Source organism: Dunckerocampus dactyliophorus, chromosome 9 (genome assembly GCF_027744805.1).
Source record: "Dunckerocampus dactyliophorus isolate RoL2022-P2 chromosome 9, RoL_Ddac_1.1, whole genome shotgun sequence".
NCBI lineage: Eukaryota > Metazoa > Chordata > Actinopteri > Syngnathiformes > Syngnathidae > Dunckerocampus > Dunckerocampus dactyliophorus.
The window spans coordinates 17,903,717-17,924,533 of NC_072827.1; the positions used below are offsets into that span (position 1 = coordinate 17,903,717).

The following is a 20,817-nucleotide window of genomic DNA, read 5'->3' on the forward strand; positions in this document are numbered from 1 at the left end:
ATATTTTTTTTAAATCGACTTCCAGAGTGGGGAAAATCAGATTTTTGTTGCCGTGTACACAAGCAAACCACTACTTCCTGAAAACGATCACCATCACGTAAGTGAGCGGTTGCATACCCTGAATATTTCGACTGGCATGACTCCCAGTCGATATTCTCCTGATATTTTTTTATACTTCAGAATTTATAACTGCTCCAAAGTTACTTTTTCCTGCATAAGTTTAGGAATGTTTTACTTACTTTTGAATTCACATAAGACCTTACAAAAATTTCCAAAAGGTAAAGCTGGCCGTACATTTCTTTAATCAGACCTGAGCACGGCATGTTTGACAAATATCCTTCTTTTTTGCAGGGAGGACACCGGCAGCCAAAATGGAGGTGAAAACTAAATCACTTCTGGACAACATGATTGGGGTCGGTGACATGGTCCTCCTGGAGCCCTTGTCTGAAGAATCCTTCATTGAGAACCTGCGGAAACGCTTTGACCACAATGAGATATATGTAAGTGTTATTGAACAAATGGGCTTTTGAACTTGGTCCCTTAAGTGGACAGTGTTAGATGTTATAAGTGATTTAATGTAGGATAAATAAAACCCTGTCATCATTTTCTAGTATGTATATTTCTTTCAGAGAAAATATCTCTTTTTTTTTGTTCTAGTTCTATTTCCAAATAATGCAGAGCCCATAGAAACCCAGCAATAAATAAATAACCTCTCCAAGAAATGGGGAGGATGGAGGTGATGCAATTTAAATTAGGCATAGAATGTCATATGACTCGGGGTTCATATAGGTAAAGAAGTTGATTAATTTGTGGTGGTTTCAAACCCACTACATATTGTCCATTTGTCCTTTACAATATATCAGAGTGACTGACTTTCTACAAGCAAAGGTTTACTAAACTATTCTTGTCTCATAATGGGGACTGAGCTTCATGGTCAGACTGTCTGGCTGCTCTAGACATCAGCTGTTATGATTGCAGCTCTGCTCTGGTTGCTGTTGGCTCACAGTGCCCAAGGGATGATGTCAACTCATGCAGCAATGATAGTCATAGCAGCGCACTAGATATTGTCTTAAGACACAGCTCATTTCCTGAGTTGAGATGATTGTATATTCCTAAAGTTTTAAGGTCTCTGTAACGAGAAAGTCAGAGCTTGTGATCTTATAAATTAAGACCTACATGTTGGATGAAAAGTTAAATATGCATCACTCCCAGATAACTGTTATTGTGCTTGTTATTTTTCTATTTGAAAAGAAAGATTTATGTGGTAAAAGGAATTTATCTACTTTAAAGAGGAGTAATGACTCTGGGAAATCAAAGCTGAAGTTTCTCAAACTAAAAGGGACTGCGAGGCCAACATGCTAACCACCAGGTCACCGTGCGGCCCCCCCAGTCATGTCTGATATTATGTTCTTTAAACAATGTTGTTTTGTCAGGTTGAGCTTGTGGTAACTTAGCTGTAACTTCGTTGCTAGTCACAGAATGAAGTTGACGTCAGAAGTGTCGTTTCTTGGTTTTTCTTTACTTCGTAACACAACATACGTTCAACATGCGTCTGTATCACTTTTTCGGTTTCTTGTTCTGACTTCCTGAACTACTTCTTCTACGCTCTGTACAACCTTGCGAATTAGCGACACCTGTCGTTCAAACATGTCATTTCACATAACTATCACATCTATTGCACAACACTACCATATTCTTAACTATAATACAACCATATTTAAATTAACTAAACACACACAAATATATATACAACAGAGCTGTTAAATAAATACATGGTACTTTGGTTATTCATCTGTTTTTCACCTTCCGTTTCTCTCCTTCCTTATTAAATTTCTGGCATTTGCAAATTTATTTCGTCACATGATGTGTTATTGTGCATCTATGCTCAATAAAAAAGCAGACCTATGGTATAGCTGTGTTAGTTAGCAACCGGTGATCACATCATAGAGGAGTGACGGAGCTGGGGCACAAAGACTACGTTTACATGCAGTAAATATTCGGGTTAAGGTCAATATTCCAGTTCCTGAAACATTCGGAATAACCCGTTTACATGCGTGACGTGTGGGGGGGAAAAAAAGCAAAAATGCACGGCTTTGACGCACGCTAAATGTCATGACGCAATGGGCGTCATTTCCGCTTCTTCTTTCTGTATCCAATAACAACAACAACAACAACAGCAGACAATGAACGCCTTTGTTTGCGTTTTGGTACTGGTACTGACCCACCACCAGTACTTGACACTATTCTGTCTCACTTTCTTCATTAATGGAAGGCGAGAACGTGAAGAAATGGAGCTGGAGCTGTGCCATCCATATCCATGCTATATCCACAGAGCCCCCTGGACACTTTTGACGATGCGTTCGTACAAACCCTGCTTCGCGTAACTGCTTGCTCACCTTCTGATAGATATCGCTATTGCGGTACTTTCTATTTGTCAATAAAAGACATAATGTTCCTGTCTTTCACCACACTAACGAGGTGGCTTGTTTCCCTCTTGCTCCAAAAGTGTGGGGTTTTTCGGGATATCCCTACATGACCCGATTTTCGGGTTAGAAAAGGAGTAACCGGGGGGTAATATTTGGGTTTTTAAATACCGGAATATGAGCATATTCCAGTTTTTCAAAAGGGTTGTTGGTGTTTACGTGGCCATGCGCAACCGGGTTATTGCTAATGCTCTGGTTATGATAGGGTTATTTGTTTGCATGTAAACGTACTCAATGATTTGGGGGTGGGAGTTGAGAGTAGGGCTGGGCGATATGGACCAAAACTTAGATCCCGATATATTTAGGTTGAATATCGATATACTGTATATCCCAATATTTTTCCGCAAAGTCAGTTTAGACAAAATCAAAGCCAAATACTTGATGTTTTTTGAAATTTTAAAGCTTCATGCAAGATGCACATAAAAAAAATCTTATCTAAAAATAGCCGCTAAAATAAAGTAGGCCATTCTCTTTTTTTTATAACAAACCTTTAGCTATGCTCAGATCCTCAGCTAATTACAAAAGCACAAAAGAACAAAATATGAAGGGGTGCCCTGTTTAAGAGGACATTTTTAAATGTCATCAACTCAAAAATACTTTAAATTGAACAGGTAGTATTTATTAGATAGACATGGTTAGATAGACACAAGCATGTCCTTATTTTGTGCCAGGCACACCAACCTGTCAACTGCATCAGGCATAGCAACTGTCTGTCTGACTTCCTTGTACATTTGTGGGCTTGTCGTGCTAAATAATTGTGACTGCGAAGCTCGCTGGACATCGAGAGTCCATTGTTTTCAGCAGGATTTTAAATCCATTTTTTCCACTGTTGCAAAGGGGGCCGTATCTTTAGTAATGTGATAGGACATCTCTTAATGTAGCACACTACTTCCTTTTATTAGGAAGACGACAGGAAAAAGAAGCTAGCAAGTCAGCTTTGTGTTGTGGCAGGACTTGTGCAGGCAGCGCGCAGCCCCACACATTCCTCATATTGGAGTGTGCCAAGTTTTAAGGTGGTGAAAAATAATTTTTCTGTGATCTGAATTTGAAGTACTTCCAAATTACTGAGATATTGCTTTTTCTAATTCTCCTGTCGCTTCAACTGAGCCACCAGGCTTCTGTTGTGCCCATCCTCCCTCCCCCTGCATGCAAGGATGAGGGAGATACAGCGCAAATCCAGTCCACATCGATAACGTTATGGTCGTTTTTGATATCGTGCTTAAAGTAAATATCGATATATTCATAATATCAACATATCGTCCAGCCCTAGTTGAGAGCATGGTGACACGCATGTTTTGTAATAAAGACACTTTACGAACACAGACTCACGCAATGTATTAATAACACGACCAGAGTGAGTCACCAATGTGTGGGATTCTTTGTTTGGGTACTTGAGTCCATGGAATGATATGCTGGCAAATGCACTAGTTTTTTTATTTAAATGTTTAGTGGTACGATAACTGAGACAGTGGATGAAAACTGTTTAAAGCCAAGGTACCGCTGTAATAGGAAAAGTCAAATGCGCTTTCAGTTATCTTTTTTTTTTTTTGTACTATGTAATTTAGGTTATCAGAAACCCTCATCAGCATGTGACATTGTTTAGATATTTCGCTTTGTGGCAGCCCTCTGCACTTGAAAAGGCCCAAAACATCCTCCTATGTGCTATTGAATGAGAGGCTGTGGGAGGTTTTTGCCACAGGCAAGGCCGTGCTCCACTCCTTTGCAGTGGGTTGCGCAACAGCCATTACCATGGACAGCAAAGCCAATGTTTCAGGTTGATGTGTGAAAGTGCTATCTAGAATGTTTTGAGCGTGGGAGGATGATGGAGTTGATGGCTGGTTACGTTCTCAGCTGAAATGTTGGATGGCTCAGACCTGGTGTTGACGTTACGTAAGGTTTGACTTAAGAGGTGCAAAACACAGAAAAGCATGGCTTCCTTCTTGTACTATATTTGATTTGATGTTTGTTTTGTGTGGGATAATGGGATGTCTGTTTTTCTTTGCATGTCAGTGAGACTGCTCATAACACGTCAATCACGCAAGTTATCTTTTGTGTCAAGGCTAAGTCACACTCTCAAGGCAGAAGTCAGGCAAAAGCCATCATGCTTATATTAGTGAGCAGTTTTCCTATTTTTGCAATCACGTAGTGGCTAATTACACACTTTCCGCACCATCCCAGGCCTCCAGACTGTGACAAAATTGGTCGCATTTTTCGACTAAAAGAGACATTGCTGGTGATTTTTTTTTTTTAATCTACTCACGCATTTGTGACCAGATAGAAGTACATGTCCCGTATCGAGTTGACAAGGGACATCTCCTATTACTAGGGGTGTAACGATTTGTTTGAATAATGATTCCATTTGTATTACGATTTGTGGTTGCCGATACGATTCAAGGACGATATTGGTTCATTTAGAATAATACGATCTGACACGATTGAGTGACTTTAAATTAATTCAGTAACTTTTTAGCCAAAAATTCAACCATTGTGACTGAAATAAATACCTGGATACTGGACAGTGCAAGTGAAGTTTCCTAGATTCCCATTGTTTTATAATGGAATCCGGTGTAAATTATTAATAATGCTGACATACTTAAGAATAAATTGTCAATGAGTACAAAAAATGAGTTCAAAATGCAGTACAAAATCAGGATGATAGTTGTGACTGTAATTAGGGTCATGTGTTATTTACTATCCATCATTTTCTGCAATAAAAGTATGACTGCCAAGAATGCACTGGTGCACATTCGCTGTTTATGAAAACAAAAAAGACAAAAAGTATGGTTTTGATGCTCTGATTGTGCATGTTTAATGTATGTGTATGCGAATATGTCTGAAAATAGTGACCGAGTGGGAGATGACCATGAATGAATTGTGCGCGGGAATGTAGTGTTTTCCACAACGTCGGCAAATTATGCTCTCAAAACAATGGTATAATGGTCAAATCATGTAGTCTTTGGGCCAAATACTATCAAAGGTAATTGTTAAGTCTTACCTGTTAAAGGTTGTTCCCTGGGATTTGGTTTTCGCAGTAAAATAAGTCGTACACTTCCATACAGCACATAAATGAGGCGTCTTCGCTCCGACTCTTGCCACATCCAATATGGCGGCAACGTTGACGTACGGCTCAGCGTGAGAAAAAACGAATCAACTGTGTTTCACAGGTCTACCACTTACCCAGAAGACGATGACGTCACAGACAGGCAGACTGAATCGAGTAACGTTTAACGTCTTTATCATTTAAAGTGCTAAAAAACACATTCATATAAACTTGCCGTGCTTAAATCCAATACTTTATTTCCTAGATTCTATTCAATCGATTGATTACCTTTTTAAACGATGTTAGATCGATATATTGATGCCATCAATGAGGCCTTCCAGAAGTTCGGGATAGAAACAGGGTGGATAGAGAAGACAGTTGTGGTGTGTTGTTTGAGTATTTATCAGTAATGCAGTAAAAATAAGAGGAAATGTGAATATTTACTTTGCAAGTCGATTTTGGTGTGTGCCCCCTACATTTTCTGCTTGTGCCCCTAAAATTTTAAGGTAGGGGCCACTGTGCTCCTAGTAAAAAAAAAAAAAAAGAAAAAAAGTTAGTCTGGATCCCTGCATCCACGTCCCACTGATCGAGTCATGGCCAACAATATTAGCATGCCAAAGATGCCAATATTTTTGTCCGTGACTGTACATACTAGTAAACAACATATCTCATAAGGCCATGGATCTACGAGGATTGGAACACAAAGGACCTGCCAAAAAGCTGAAATATGTGTCTGGACCCTGTGGGGCAGAGGCTGTGTGTGGATAATAAAATAAATGTACAAATTGACTTCTAAATTAAATAGAATAAAAGCTGCAGACAAAGTATCTGTGACTTTTTGTATCTTGGGTTTCACTTGAGGCAATGCAGGCCTCAACAAGGTATTAGGAATCCCCAGCTGGGAAAAGCGTAGAATTCCTCCCCTTGCTTTTTTAAGCAGTCTGTTTTTAAAAATGTGCACATTCTTACCAGCTGTTTACTCCTTTCCTGCAGACATACATTGGGAGTGTGGTGATCTCGGTGAATCCCTACAAGTCGATGCTCATCTACACCCCAGAAAGAGTGGAAGAGTATCGCAACAGAAACTTCTATGAACTTAGTCCACACATGTGAGTGCCCCTTCCACAGTACCCTGATTTTTTTGTTTGTTTGTTTAGTACTTTTCTCCGTGGTTGTGTTTTCATGGTTGTGAAGAGTGATCAATTACTAAAATACTTCATAAAAGCTTTAATGCAGGAGCCATTATCTAGGTGTAAGTAGGAGCCAGTGTAGTATGTAAAGATGATCAAAGTGCATGCAGTGACTAATGCGGGGGAGGGGTGAAATCAGAAGGCCACTTGCTCTTGTATGTAGAGTCAGAAGGGAGCTTGTGCTGGCCATTCAGCGTCTTGGCTGACCATCTGTTTATTGGCAACCGTAAGCCAGAATTGCCGTGAGGCTGCCAAGACAAAACAAAGCCAAGACTCGTCAATTAGCCTGCTTTGTCTCTGGTCTGCAGCTCTCAAGAGACTTGGGAGAAGGGGAATACCCCTTGTCCCCCTGCCCACGTTCTTCTCGGACAAAAGCATGCGTTTGCTTTTGCTTTGCTTTTGCAAGCTGGACAAACCTACCCAACTCCCGTTTTAATGAGTTTTTCCTATTTTGGATTATGTTTGAAATACTTTTACTTTGAGTGTCAATTCACATACAATGCAAACAAAAGTGTGCTGATTTGTAGGATTACACTAATTACCTTGAGCGGTGCTCAGCTGAGTTCATGTTGGTGATTCCCTATATGATGTGGATTGTCACCCCTGAATTAACATGAATTTACTAGTTTATTTTTTTCTTGTATAATCTTATGAAATTGACATCAGTTGGCACACATACATCTGCAGAGTTGAATTCTGATTGCTAGTTGTGTATCACTGGACCGTGGTACGTTGTAGAAATCAAATCACACACTAAAAAAGCCCCAGAAGAAATGGAAATAAGAGAGCAAAATGGCACAACGTAAAGAGGAAAAAGCTGAATTGAAGCGAATGGTTTTTTGTGCCTTTTTACCATATTAAAAAAAGTCCATCCATCCATTTTTTATGCCGCTTATCCTCATTAGGGTCACGGGGGTATGCTGGAGCCTTTCCCAGCTGACTTAGGGCAAAATGTGGGGTACACCCTGAACTGGTCGCCAGCCAATCGCAGGGTATAAAAAAAAAAATACACTGTGGGTCAAAAGTTTGGACACACCTTCTCATTCAATGCGTTCTCTTTATTTTCATGACTATTTACATTGAAGATTCTCAAAACTATGAATGAACACATGTGGAATTGTGTTCTTAACAAAAAGTGTGAAATAACTCTAAATATGTTTTATGTTTTAGACTTTTATATTTTTTTTCTTGTAGTTTTTTTTTGTGATAGCGCTGCAAACCCTTAGTGTTCTCTCAATGAGCTTCCATAGTGACCTGAAATGGGTTTCACTTCACAGATGTGCCTTGTCAGGGTTACGTAGTGGAATTTCTTGCCTTATTAATGGGGTTGGGACCATGGCGTTGTATTGTTTCGCCTGCTCTTTCCCGTGCTGAGAGGCGACCACTTTAATTAAAGCTGCGGTATGTCACCGGCTCAAAACTAATTTTGGGTTTTTTTTGTTTTTTTGTTTAAAAAAAAAAAATCAGAACACCACAACAACAGAGATTTAACAAAACTGTTTACAGCATTTGTCACAATTAGAAGCTTAACTCTGTAAAATTTGGGCTGAATAGGACTGGCGTTCAGGCTGTCAATCACAGTTGTCTTTTACAAATGTGCATGCCCGTCACGCATCCACATCAAAAGAGCTTTGCTGTATTTCTGTGTGTGTGTGTGTGTGTGTGTGTGTGTGTGTGTGTGTGTGTGTGTGTGTGTGTGTGTGTGTGTGTGTAGCTTATATGGTCGGACCAGGAAGAGAGTGGTTTATAATGCTTGTGCACTCTAAACTGCTGCAAACAGCAGTTTTAAACGACAAGTTTTTTTGACGTTGTGGGTTATTTTGGTATCTTTCTAATGCTTTTTAATATCAAAGTTTGAGAAATGCAACTGTGGAATAGTGAATAGATGAATTGAGTAATGCGGACAATAAAATATTCTGTAAGCCAAGACTAAGCACCAGAACATTAGTTACATTTAATTATTTATTTTAATACCATACTCTATTTATATTTTTATTTTCTGACATGAAACGGCATAGAAAATGGATGGATGGACATGAACCAAAGCCGTTTTCTCTTCATGGTGAATTCATTTGCAACCAGTTTTCAATTTATTTCTTTTCCACATAGAATGGAACCTCTTAGCGTCATTAAAACGTTCCAGAAGGTCTGACTCCAAACCAAAATGTACGCGAACCGAATCATTTTTTTCCCCATAATGAAAGTCCAATTCATCTGTTCCAGACACCCCCCCAAAAATGAACATTTAACATCATTTTTACCTTGACTAAAGACTTGATTGTTGACAAAGACGGCTATGAGGCAGAAGGGACGAGCAGAGATCCACACGGACACCACTTTCGTTTTCTTGAATTCCATAGTGTTTCTCACCTTCTTTATGAAAGCGCTGGCACTTGCAACTTTCTTTGGCTTTATTGTGGGTTATTTTGCAGCTGTAATTAAAAAAAACAAAAAACAGATTTGTTGTGAAACTCTGTTGGTTAGCAAATAACTACGAAGTCAACCTCTTATGACATCATAGACGACGGAGCTGGGGACAACTTCAGGTCCCAGTTTCCATGCTAACAGCAGGCTGCTAACGGGGATGTTGTGAACACATTTCGACTCATGCAGTGTATGAATAACACAAGGTGCTCGCCATATTGTAAGCTAACCTGGAAAGCTGGCTAAACCTGGCAAAATTTTCAACATAAACAGAAAAGTACATTAAGTTTCCACTGTAGTAGTACGAAAATCCAAAGCCCAAGTCCTTATAAACTGAGCCACTGCCACCTCAATTTATGAATTCACTTGGGCTCACTGGCAGTTGATCCCCACCCTTGTCAGTACTTGTTGAACACAGATTGTTGATGAATTTGTTACACTGGTATGGACTGGAAAAAAATTAATGTGCAACTACGACTTCAACTAAAGCAGATTTTCTGGTTCAAGACAAATTTGGAAGAGCTGAAACACCAGTCAAAGAACTACATAAACTGATCTTAATCCTCCAATCGGACAATGTGGGCTAAACCCTGCAGTGTTATTTGTCTACTAAGACTAATGCAAAAACTCAATACCGTCTTAATGCATATCGACAGTTACTCATAATGCCATTTTAGCCTTTGTCATGCAACAATATTTATGTTTGTTTTCCATGAGCCATTGTTTTCTGTGACTCAATTACAGCTGATGGCATTACTGAGTGACTGGTGTGGGGGTTAAATTACCAGTACCGTAGCAGAACATAATCTTTCATTTCATGTAGTTGAACTTCATCTGGTGCTTTATTAGTATAAAATCAGTTACTCAGAAAAGGTTAGAAAAGTAGTTGGTATGGTTTCTAAAAGTTATGTAGTTCACAGTATAACCCCAGCACCTCAACATGCTGAGACATGCAGAAAAATCCCCCATGGAAAACTGCAAGCTACTTTTGATAACGTCTAAATATGTGCATTTGGTGACTATCATTGCAGAATCGAAACATGTACATCTTTTGACTAAAATTGCAAAGTTATCAGTTTGTTTAAAACCTTTACACAAACAGGGTCGTAGAATTCTTTCAGCGATCGTGAACACAAACTTAAAAACCTGCTTTTGAGCATATAAACCTGCTGCCGTGTGTTGATTTTTATCACCTTACTGACTGGCAGAGATACTTTGCAGAACAAACAACAAGCAACAGATAACTGCTCAGACCTTTCACTTTTCTTTTCAAATAAAATGCACCCACACACTAAGAGTAAATAACACCGTGGTGTAAATGGGAAACACCTTCTCCAAAGTACATTTTCCAATGCAGCTGTGTCACTAACTCTTCCACATTACAATAAGTTCCTATCAATGGACTCTTACCTTTTTTAAGAAACACAAATCATTAAAAAAAAATGTCTGACTTCCCACCTGCCAAGCCACATCGACTCACAGGGGACCACTCTTCTTTCCAGCATTTGTTTACAAGTCAAATTAGCAAAACCCAGATGGGACAACCACAAATTGACTGGCTCTCCCTAGTGCAGTAAACGTTCCTCTTCTCCACAAAAAGCCAAAGGATTAGATGCAACGCAAAGCACCTTTGCAGAAGAACTGGAGCCCTTGTGACCAAGGCTCGGCACAGCCTGATAAGTCATAGTTTGTTTGTGATTGACGGTTCTTAAGGCTTTGCTCACTAACTCTTCCAGCTCTTCACATTTTTTGCTGTTGTAAATGTGTAAAATAAAGACGAATGGACAAAACATACATTGTATGAAATGTTTATTAGTTATATTACTTATAATATATCCACATGGAACAGAGTGCTACAAAAAGTAAATCCCAGGAAGTCTCTGAACGTTTATTTCAAAGTGTCAACTCTAAGAATCATTTTGTTTGCGCCTGACTCGTGGTTGTGTGGTCTCTAGGGTAGCATCATATATCTCCCAAATGTTTAGTGTAGTAATGCGATCCCCAATTCTTCCATCTGTCAATTATGTCACAATTGGCTATGGGTCAAAAGGGCAAGTCTTGCACATCTGTCCCATCTTTCACCGCTCGTGCATAACGATTTCACTCACTGTGGCTTTGGTACATTTGCATATTAGTACCCAACAATTCACTTGGTGAAAATGTGAAAAGAGCACTGAACCACATTTTTTTCCGGTTACAACATACAATCGATGTTACCGTTACAGAAGGTGGACCGTCGCGATTCAGCATCCATGGCCCTGCAAATTTGAGAATTTTTGGTCAATTTTTTTTTCACTCTGAAAATAGGTATTTTTTTCCACAAAATACATGTCATTCACCCTAAAAATGTATAAATACGCGATATTACAGATAAAATATACAGGGAAAAATGCACGGCGGTTGAAAAAGCACACAATTTTTACATGTTTGTCTTTATGCTTTACTGAGTAGTTTTTTCATCAAGCATTGAGATTTTGTTCGACGGTTCTTGAACGCACCATAGTTACACACAAAGGTGAACCTTTCTATATAAAACAATCCATCATCAAAATTTGAGCACAAGTTGAAACATGATCGTAAATTATTACTTTAATTATAACAGGCAAGCAATGTGGATTATGTTGACGTGGTTTGGAGAAACGCCTTCTTCGACAGCTAGTTGGGATGACCCAGCAGCCTGCCCTAATCTAATAATCCAGCAGTCACTTTTATTCCAAATGTTGATCTCAGAGGAGATCTCTAGAGGAGAATGTCAACATCAAGCTAGCAGGATGATTTAGATGGGTAGGAGTGAGCTGTGTGTCAAAAATATATATTTTATATGCAATTTTTGTCATACGCTGGTGGAATGTAATTCCCACGAAAAGTGTGGCTCTACTGTACACCTTAACTGTGCTGCAGCACTGCATGGACTATCAGCTTTCCTTAGTACTAGCATAGTTGTCTTGTATTGAAGTTCCTACAGTAAGTTTGGCCATGCATGAGTAAGCTATAATGTACAGTATAGGATTTGGCACATTGGTGTCAAATTTCAGGCCCGCATTGTCACAGCGGACCCTTGGCAGCCCTTTAGGCGTCTTGCCAAGTGTGCAGTAGAAATAGTTCAAGGGATAGTTCAGGTTTTTTGACATGAAGTTGTATGACATCCCCATCAGCGGTGTCGTCCACCAACAGCAACTCACCAACTCAACTAAGTTGTTGCTTGTTGAGCCACAGTCACTGTTTGGCTTTCAGGATATCTTTTAATGCAGTCGCCTACTGTTTAAGTAGAAATTCTGGAAAACCTTTTATTCTTGTGGGTCATTTCATAAATAAAACAACCATTTGTGTAAAGCAAGCGTGATGTGAAAAAATATAAGTTGAACATATCATAACCCCATGCAATTAATTGTCAGTTAACCACAAAAGTTAATCGCAATCGAAATTATTTTGATTTGATTTGTTTTGTAGGGCTGCTGACTGAATATTATTCCTAAATACTCTTCCAGTTCATGACTATCTTTTTCTTTGAAACATTCCTTCTAAAATTCTACATTGAAGATCTGTGTAGATGCACAAGTTTACGTAAATTGAGTGAATTGCATTTTATATGAAACATGTCTTAACTGTTCTTGCTCTGTATGTGGATCAGTCAGTCCATATAGATACTAATAGATATACAAATATATAAGCTTCTGTTTCACTCATAGTTTATATTCATACCATGTGCTATGTTTTGCTCATTTCTGAGTAGGCTTACATAATCACTGTTTTAGCACCAAACCTGTCTGTAGGTAGATTCAAGTGGGCACTTACTGAAATGGCACTTTGACTCAGGTGGGTAGATGTGTTGGTGTGATGAGATCAGCAAGCCTGCAGAGGAGTAATTGCTAAAGAACGAGCTTGTTCCTTTCCACCCACATCTGCAGCTCGAGGATGAAATGCACATGTACAGTATTAAAGGGGACTGAGCAGCAATTTTGTATTCAGTGGCTTCATGCATGCACACGGTTTTTATATCCACCTGCTGTGCTTACGTCGAACAAAATTCATGGTTTCAATGTATGGACTGTTTGGTAGCAATCAGTATGTCAGATTAGCACATGTAGCGGCAATATTTGTTCAATGTTGGTCCAGGCTAAATTGGTCTACTTTTCAGATTATGGTCACGTAACAAATGACACGTTTCAAGTATTGCCCATGAATATACTGTAGGTGTGACCAGAGTTACGAGTGGAGAAGGATGAGGTTGGAAAACAACATAGGCCAGATATATTGGATTTGTCTGCGTACTAGTTGGGCAAGTACAAAGGGTAAATAAATGAAGTCATTCTGTTTAATTTGCAGACTGATAGAAGATGGAACTGACTGCTGTTGTTGGGCTATTGTCACAACAGCCCTTGCAGTGTCATCGTGAGGTTGCATGTGATTCGTCAAATTAACTTCAGCAGGCCGTTAAACAGGTTTGGGAGTGATTAATGCGAGCAGAGGATTCTATAGCCTGTGGAAATTTGGCTATGCAGAAAAACATTTATCTTTGTCCGGAGTCACAATGAGCCTGGCTTGTAGACACAACAGTGAGGCTCCCACTGAACTGACTCGAATGGGCAGTTGTGTTGGTGTTCAGCTTCAAAGTACGGTACAGTATGTATTACGGCTGCAAAAAGAAATCAGAAAAATCAATTCCAAATATTGATGATTTTAAAAAATGTATTTTACTTCACGAGCTACATCGCAGATGTATCATTGCTTATATCTACAGTCATCCCTCACCACTTCACAGTTTGAATTTCGTGCCTTCCCTCTGTCACAGTTTTTCAAAAATAGATGAATAAATCATACCGTTTTGTGATTGAATAAGGCCTATTGGTCAAAAATATGCACATTGAAGCAAATTTTATATTCACTCTATCGCAAATTGATAAATGACGTAAAACACATATACTTGTATAAGGCATTCAGAAAGACTCATTCAAAGATGCCGTCAATGATATGTAGCGTTCTGCACTGATCACTAGGTGTCAGTAATGTTACTGTAATGTTTGGTGAGCCACAAACGGCAGACTTTTATTGCAGATTTGAATTATTTCACAACAGGAAGAATAATCCCTAATAAAAACAAAGGTTACGGTTGCTGCATTCACCCACGCCAAGCTAAAACTGACCTCTGAACCCCCTGACTCCACTTCGTTGTCCGCTGCCACTCAGCTCCCCGAGGGAACACATTTATAGCGACACATAGGAATGAGTCTTATTAATGTCTTAATGGTTTATTTACTTTGCGATGTCTACTTTACATCTCTGTGTGGACTTTGCGTGTTCTTCCCGTATGTGCGTGGGTTTTCTCCGGGTACTCCTGTGTCCTCCCACATTCCAAAAATACAGTATACATGTTCATCCATAGGTATGAATAGTTCTAGGTATGAATGTGAGTGTGACGGGTTGTTTGTCTATATGTGCCCTGCGACTGCCTGGCGACCAGTCCAGGGTGTACCCTGCCTCTTGCCCAAAGTCTGCTGGGATAGACTCCTGCATACCCCCGCAACTCGAGTGTGGAAAAGCAGCATAGAAAATGGATGGATGGATGTCTACTGCATTGGGTAATGTGAGTCTAAAGGTGACTATACAGGGCTCCAGGCTCCGAATAAATGGTCGTGTTTTGCGACTAAATTATGAGACGTCTCGAGTACATTCTTTCATCCACTCACGCATGTGCGACCAGATACAAGTAGACCTGTTGACAAGAGACGCACTTTGTCCCTTACCGTGAAAATGACAACTAGCCTTTAAAATGTGGAGTCAATTGACGACAGCTTGTCAGTCTAACCCTATCGATGCCAGCGTGTGATCACTCATGTTTCAATCGCATTTGATCGACTTCTTTACCATCTTTCATTTTGCCTCGCTCTCATTTCTTCTGTTGCTCTGGCGGCAGCTAGCTAGCTAGCTATACTTATCCGCCTAGCGTTTGGTCCACGGACTCCAAATGTGACTTTTTTTGTCTTTTTTTTTTTTTTTTTCTTTAAAGGAAAACTGTACTTTTTGGGGGAATTTTGCCCATCCACAATCCTTATGTGAGACAAGAACACGTATGTCTTTCTTTTTTCTGTGCATAGTGATATAAAAACAGACAGCTCATTAGTGCACGTATGGGACAAACTTATTCCGTTCCATTGACATATAATGTGGCATGCATATTAACCAAGCTACAGCGACATAATTATTGTTGACATTGTTACGCCGATTGGACTACATTACTGGCACATTGACACTTAGCCATACCACACCGAGTAGCTACTAGCCGGCTAGCGACGAGCTTCACCACAGACTCATTAGAACGCACAGAAAAGCATTGCAGTTTGTTCGTAACTCGGTTTTGTCCCACAAGGAAGCTACGAGTGTCTGTCACTGTTTTTTAAAATGTCACTGAACAACCTGGCTCTCCTCTTGCTCTCTGCGCTCTGATTTTGAGTAGCTCACCAAAGAATATTTGCTGTTTAGTATTTTAATAACGCTTTAATTCAGACATGATGCCATTATGTAATGACAAACGAGCACAAAATAGCAGAAAGACAATGAACACACTGTTTGAGAGATGTGCTTTGTAAATAAAGTACAATGTAAATGTTGGCAGTCGCATAAAACACATAGTTTTATCTCTCCTTTCTGTTTGTCTATGGCATTTGACTAGATTTATTTAATACTGGACCTAATACCGAGTCAAATATCCTTTTTAAAAGCAACAGCAAAGTGAAAAGCCTTAAAATATCCGTGTGCTATCAGCTACAAGATTTTTTTAAAAACCATTAGTCACCAACCAAATATATTTATTCAATGGAAAAAGAGAGATGCTTAATTAAAAAAAAACGTTGTCTAATCAAGAAATAAAATAAAATATTGGTCCTCAATTACCATTTTCCTGCCTGTGGTTCTACTCGGTTGACTTTGTATTTTCCCCCAAGGGACTTTAGGTTTCAACCACGTGCCACTGCATTTATTACTGTATGGATTTTCCTTTTTGTCTTAAATGATCCATGCACGCCTTCTGGTTGTTTTGCTATGCTGTTCAGCATGCATAATGTCTTCTTTTAGACATTTCTTTTTTGACCTGTGTGAAAATTGCCCTGCATTGAAGTAAATTAAAGGTCTGGGATTTCTCCCCATCAACCCCCTGAGGTTTTATGTATGAGTTAGGAAGTATCTATTAGTAGTTTAGCAGTAGTCTTTGTCAACCACAGATGTAAAATAAAGTTGGGATTTGGGGCAGTAGTACCACTTCACATAGCTTTTAATTTAGAAGTCAGGGTACTCTTGACTACGCCTTCCTGCCTGTAACCTGTGTTCCAGTGTTCTCCATACCACCTGTTTTACAACGCATTGTCATAACTATCCACATCTGGGATACATCTGTTAAAACCACATGTCTTTGGTGTTCATGTGTACTGCCTGGCCACCCACACAGGCTTGACTGCCAGCGTGTGTACTGTATGTGTACGTCTGAGATCAGTCTTCTCATCCACCTGGTCTTTAGGAAGACGTTTCCTTGGCTGTTGCAGCAGAGCTAGGCGGATTTCCTGAGGCCTTGCAGGGAAGCCTGATCACTCAGAGATCACAGGCTACTGTACTACTGTACTGCTCTCAACTCAAAATAGAAACCGCTGACTAGAGTAAAACCCTCAACTGTAGTTGTCAGTTTTAGGGCTCGAGAAAGGAAAATGTGTATTGTTCTCTAAATTAAATAACATTGCACATGTGATGATAGTATTGTATAATCTGATTGTTAATGTTTCTACATTTATCTAGATTACTTCCATAGAAGTGAGGTGATTACAAAGATTTTTATTTTCCAACTATACATAAAGGAAGTATGCAAAATGTTTCCTGTAAGTACATTCAGCAGATCCCTCATGAGCCCGAGTAACCAGAGGTTATTTGAGAACTGTCTAAACCATTTTCTATTGCTGATGTCATGCTGTTGTGGCTTTTTCCTCACCGCTGCCACGTGTAAATCGAAATCTTCGGCTGGAATCAGACCCTTATGGGCTGAGGCCTCGTCCCCTTCTCAATCCCACACTCCCAGCTTTACAAACTTTAGGAGCCCTGTGGGATTTTGCTGCCTTCCTTCACTTCTCCTGCCATGTTCGATGATGACCGTGGTGCTCAGTCATTTTCAAATTCACATTTGGAGTGGGCTTTACACTGTCACACAGTGCATGACAACATAATTCTGTCATTGCCAAGTGAACATTGTCAATTTTTACCTTCACCCGATTTAAATAGAAAGAAATACCTGTCCAGTTACATTACATTACATTATATACTGTGCAACTAAGCCCCTTTAGCCCAGTCCCAGAATGACAGCTCAGAACCACACATAATACTCCTGTCTCTACAAATATCATATGAAACAGAGGAATCCAAATACAGAAATGCACAAATGGAGGAAATAAACTGCTGTAGGTTCAGAAATCCCGCCCTTTCTAGTTATATTTCTGGAGAAAGTCAAAAGAAAATTGAGTTTTGATTTTGGGTATGTTGAAAATCATGTCCACTTCTGTCAGCCAATCCGAGGGCTGTGTAGATAAGGGTTCAACTGCATTGGGACAATACCAGTGGTCAAGTTAAAATGGTAACTCATTTTATATATGCATGTAATGTTACTGACTGTGCCTCACTAGGAAATGTCCCTGGCATGGGACCCCACTCTCTTCCTTCTGCTGGTACAGTCACTGCACCGGCCCACAATTCTCCCCTGGGGCAGGATAATTGTTATGGTTTGCTCATTGTTCGAATCAAGTCAGGCGACAGCAGGGTTTTTACGAAGCAGACATCTGCCACACTGTGCTTTTAAGCTGTGGCTTCATGTGCTGTCAAGTTGTGTCCATACATTAAGTGCAAACTGATGAGCTTTTGAGAAATACAGTATGTTTTAGTTTAGCAAACTTAAATTGTCACTTGGGAGACTGCAGGTCAGTTCATTTTTTTTTTTTTGCTCATATGTGATCTGCATCAAATTTTTCTCATGTCAGTGTGAACAGCACAATTTCCTCTTTCGTATGATGATATAAATCCGATATGTATCTGGTCCACTGCCGTCTGAACGGTCTGGTCGCATTTATCTGACCTACACGTTATTGAAAAGCGTGTTTTGTGCTAGTCTTGGATAAAGGTACCAGGCAAACGTTCTTCATCCGAAAATTATTTTTAAAATCTATCAGTGAAGTGGCTCACGTCAATGTCTCACCACCCCCGGCTCCGACATCCAACCACACGCTCCTCGGAACAGACTTTGCATCAAGTTATCTACAAACTGCCATAGCCTTAATCTCATACGGAAATCATTTGGTTAAGAAAATGTTGACTCCCATTGCACAAAAACCTCGAAATTGCCAGAAACGCCCCAAGGAGAGCACAGACTGGGGCAACGTGTGCTTCCATAACACATCATGACGTCATGTTTTGCACATGTACGTCACTTTGTGTTCACATTTACAGGTAACGTTTTTTTTGGTTATGTGAACGGCCACATAAAAGATCGGATTTTAGCAAAAAATCCAAATTGGGCATCATACCCAGCAGTGTTAACGTAGCCTTTGTAAATTCATTTTCATGAGGTAGGGGAGACTGTAGTACAAAACTAGTGTTCGAATAAGTGATTTGAAATGTACTTTGTTTATAGAATGACATGGGTAGCTTGTTTAAAACAAACTTGGATTTTACCCTTTGGTACGTTGAAGCTAATGTTGACTCCCAGCATTGCTTGCTTGTTCGTCCATGTTGGATATTTGGGTGTCTGGAATGGATTAATTGGTTTTAGTTTTCGGCCGGACCGCTTGGAACCCATTAATGAATTTATGAAGAATTTCACTGTAACTTTTATTATACCAAATCAGTCAGTGTTTGCAATAATGTGAGTGTTATGTCAAACATCCTTGTGGTAATTGTATTTCTTAACGAGACTCATGGTCATGAAATGAACCCTCAAATCAGTTCTTATAATGTGACTTATTTTCTTCTCTGATGATGTGGTTGTCTTGTTGCAGATTAGTTTTCAAGAACAACACAGGAATGGTCAATTCGAGCTAAATCCAAAATGGAAACTCTTCATTGTAGCTTAAACAAAGCTCCAAGAAATTCTAGTCTGTCTTACAGATGCGTCCTAATTCTCCAATGTAGCCACATGCTCCTGATTAGGTTAGACGCCATGCAGCCTGACACAGCCTTGTGACATTTCTCTGAACCGCTGTCACGCTTCACCTTGCCAGGAAATTTGGATTTTTATTATTTTTTGAATCCCAAAATAATGATAATAATGCTAATCATTATTGCTAACACAAATGTGGGTTTTTTTGTATAAAAGCAAAGGTTGTGTGTATAAAGTCAAATTGCTTGTCATATAAACTTAACAGCAAATCACCAATTAAATGTAATGAGTTTTACCTTTTGTCCCCCAGTTATGCTTTGGCAGATGAGGCCTACCGATCACTCAGAGACCAAGACAAGGACCAGTGCATTCTTATTACAGGGGAGAGTGGAGCTGGGAAAACTGGTGAGAACCAATTTGTATATTATTTTCATTATATTTGTTGCATTAACTTTCCAGGGAAATATTTGACTTTGCGAAACCTTTGCGAAAAGGTATTTGATTCTACACGAGTGGCAAAAAAAGACAAATCCAGCAACAGAATGGTTTGAATCCAAGTCGGCCAGTGATTCGTTGGTACATGCATAGAGGAGAAAATATGTCTTATCAGCTTGTCTTGTTTGTGATGCTACACAAAGGTTTGCCCATGGCCTAGTCAAAACCTGCTCAAAGAGAACTGGATTAGGGTGGCTATGCAGGAGACCCCTGTGTCGATTTAGATCAAATCTACATTGTAAGGCAACTCAATGGCATTTTTTAAGAATGACAAGTTGGTATAGCAATTTTGAAAGCGGCTCTGCAGCTTGTTATCCGGGGTGTCACAAGATCTTGTGAGATTTAAAAAGTGACAAGATTTCTCCTTCACAAGAAAACACAATCACACAATAAATGTAAATGAACTCGACAATTTTGCCAGCCTCAATATATTGCCATGTGCATGCGTGTCTCCCGCCTCCAAAAAGACAGAGGTTCACTCTGTGCATTGGATTTAGGATTTGTTAGGCTCAATACTGTACAATAACTGAGACAGAGTTTACATCATACGAAAGTTTAAAAAAACAAGGTACCAATGTATTTGAAGTCCAAAACAGAATGCATGATGTGTTTGCTTTTATTTGGGTGCTTGACCTTGGGTGCTGAACATATTGAAAAAACCCGATCCCAGGTTGCCGGCTCGCTAAATTGTGAAGATCAGTTTGAATTTCACTAATCTCATCGTCCCGAAAGCTTTGTCGTAGAACAAAGCCATCAAAAACAGACCTGTCCCATAAATATGGGTCATTGACGCTGATGTCTTGCTCAGGGTTCTGTGGTGTCCATATTAATGCCAGTGAGTATTATCAAATGACAACAAGTAAGAGGAATGTCTGAGCAAGATGATGTTACCATCCATTCCAGTAATTCCTGAAGCATGTACCACATTACTCTGAAAGCGGATGATGCTGATGATGATCTTTTTTTGGCTGCTGCACTATTTGCCTACTATTCTCTACTTTGGCTCAGGTTTTGAGGATCTGCCAGGATTGTTAGCAATCTGTACCAGCAACCGCTGTCAAG

General features: G+C 39.6%; 1 protein-coding gene across 8 annotated transcripts in view; it reads left to right on the forward strand.

Annotated features, from left to right (window-relative positions):
- myo1b (myosin IB) overlaps positions 1–20,817 on the forward strand; it is a 70,287-nt gene that overhangs the window by 10,743 nt on the left and 38,727 nt on the right. For all 8 annotated transcript variants that reach the window (XM_054786625.1, XM_054786629.1, XM_054786628.1 and 5 more), the window contains exons 2-4: positions 352–500; positions 6,517–6,632; positions 19,571–19,665. In XM_054786625.1, coding sequence (XP_054642600.1) covers positions 372–500; positions 6,517–6,632; positions 19,571–19,665 — 340 coding nt within the window. In that variant the 5' untranslated portion in view covers positions 352–371. The remainder of the gene's footprint in view (positions 1–351; positions 501–6,516; positions 6,633–19,570; positions 19,666–20,817) is intronic.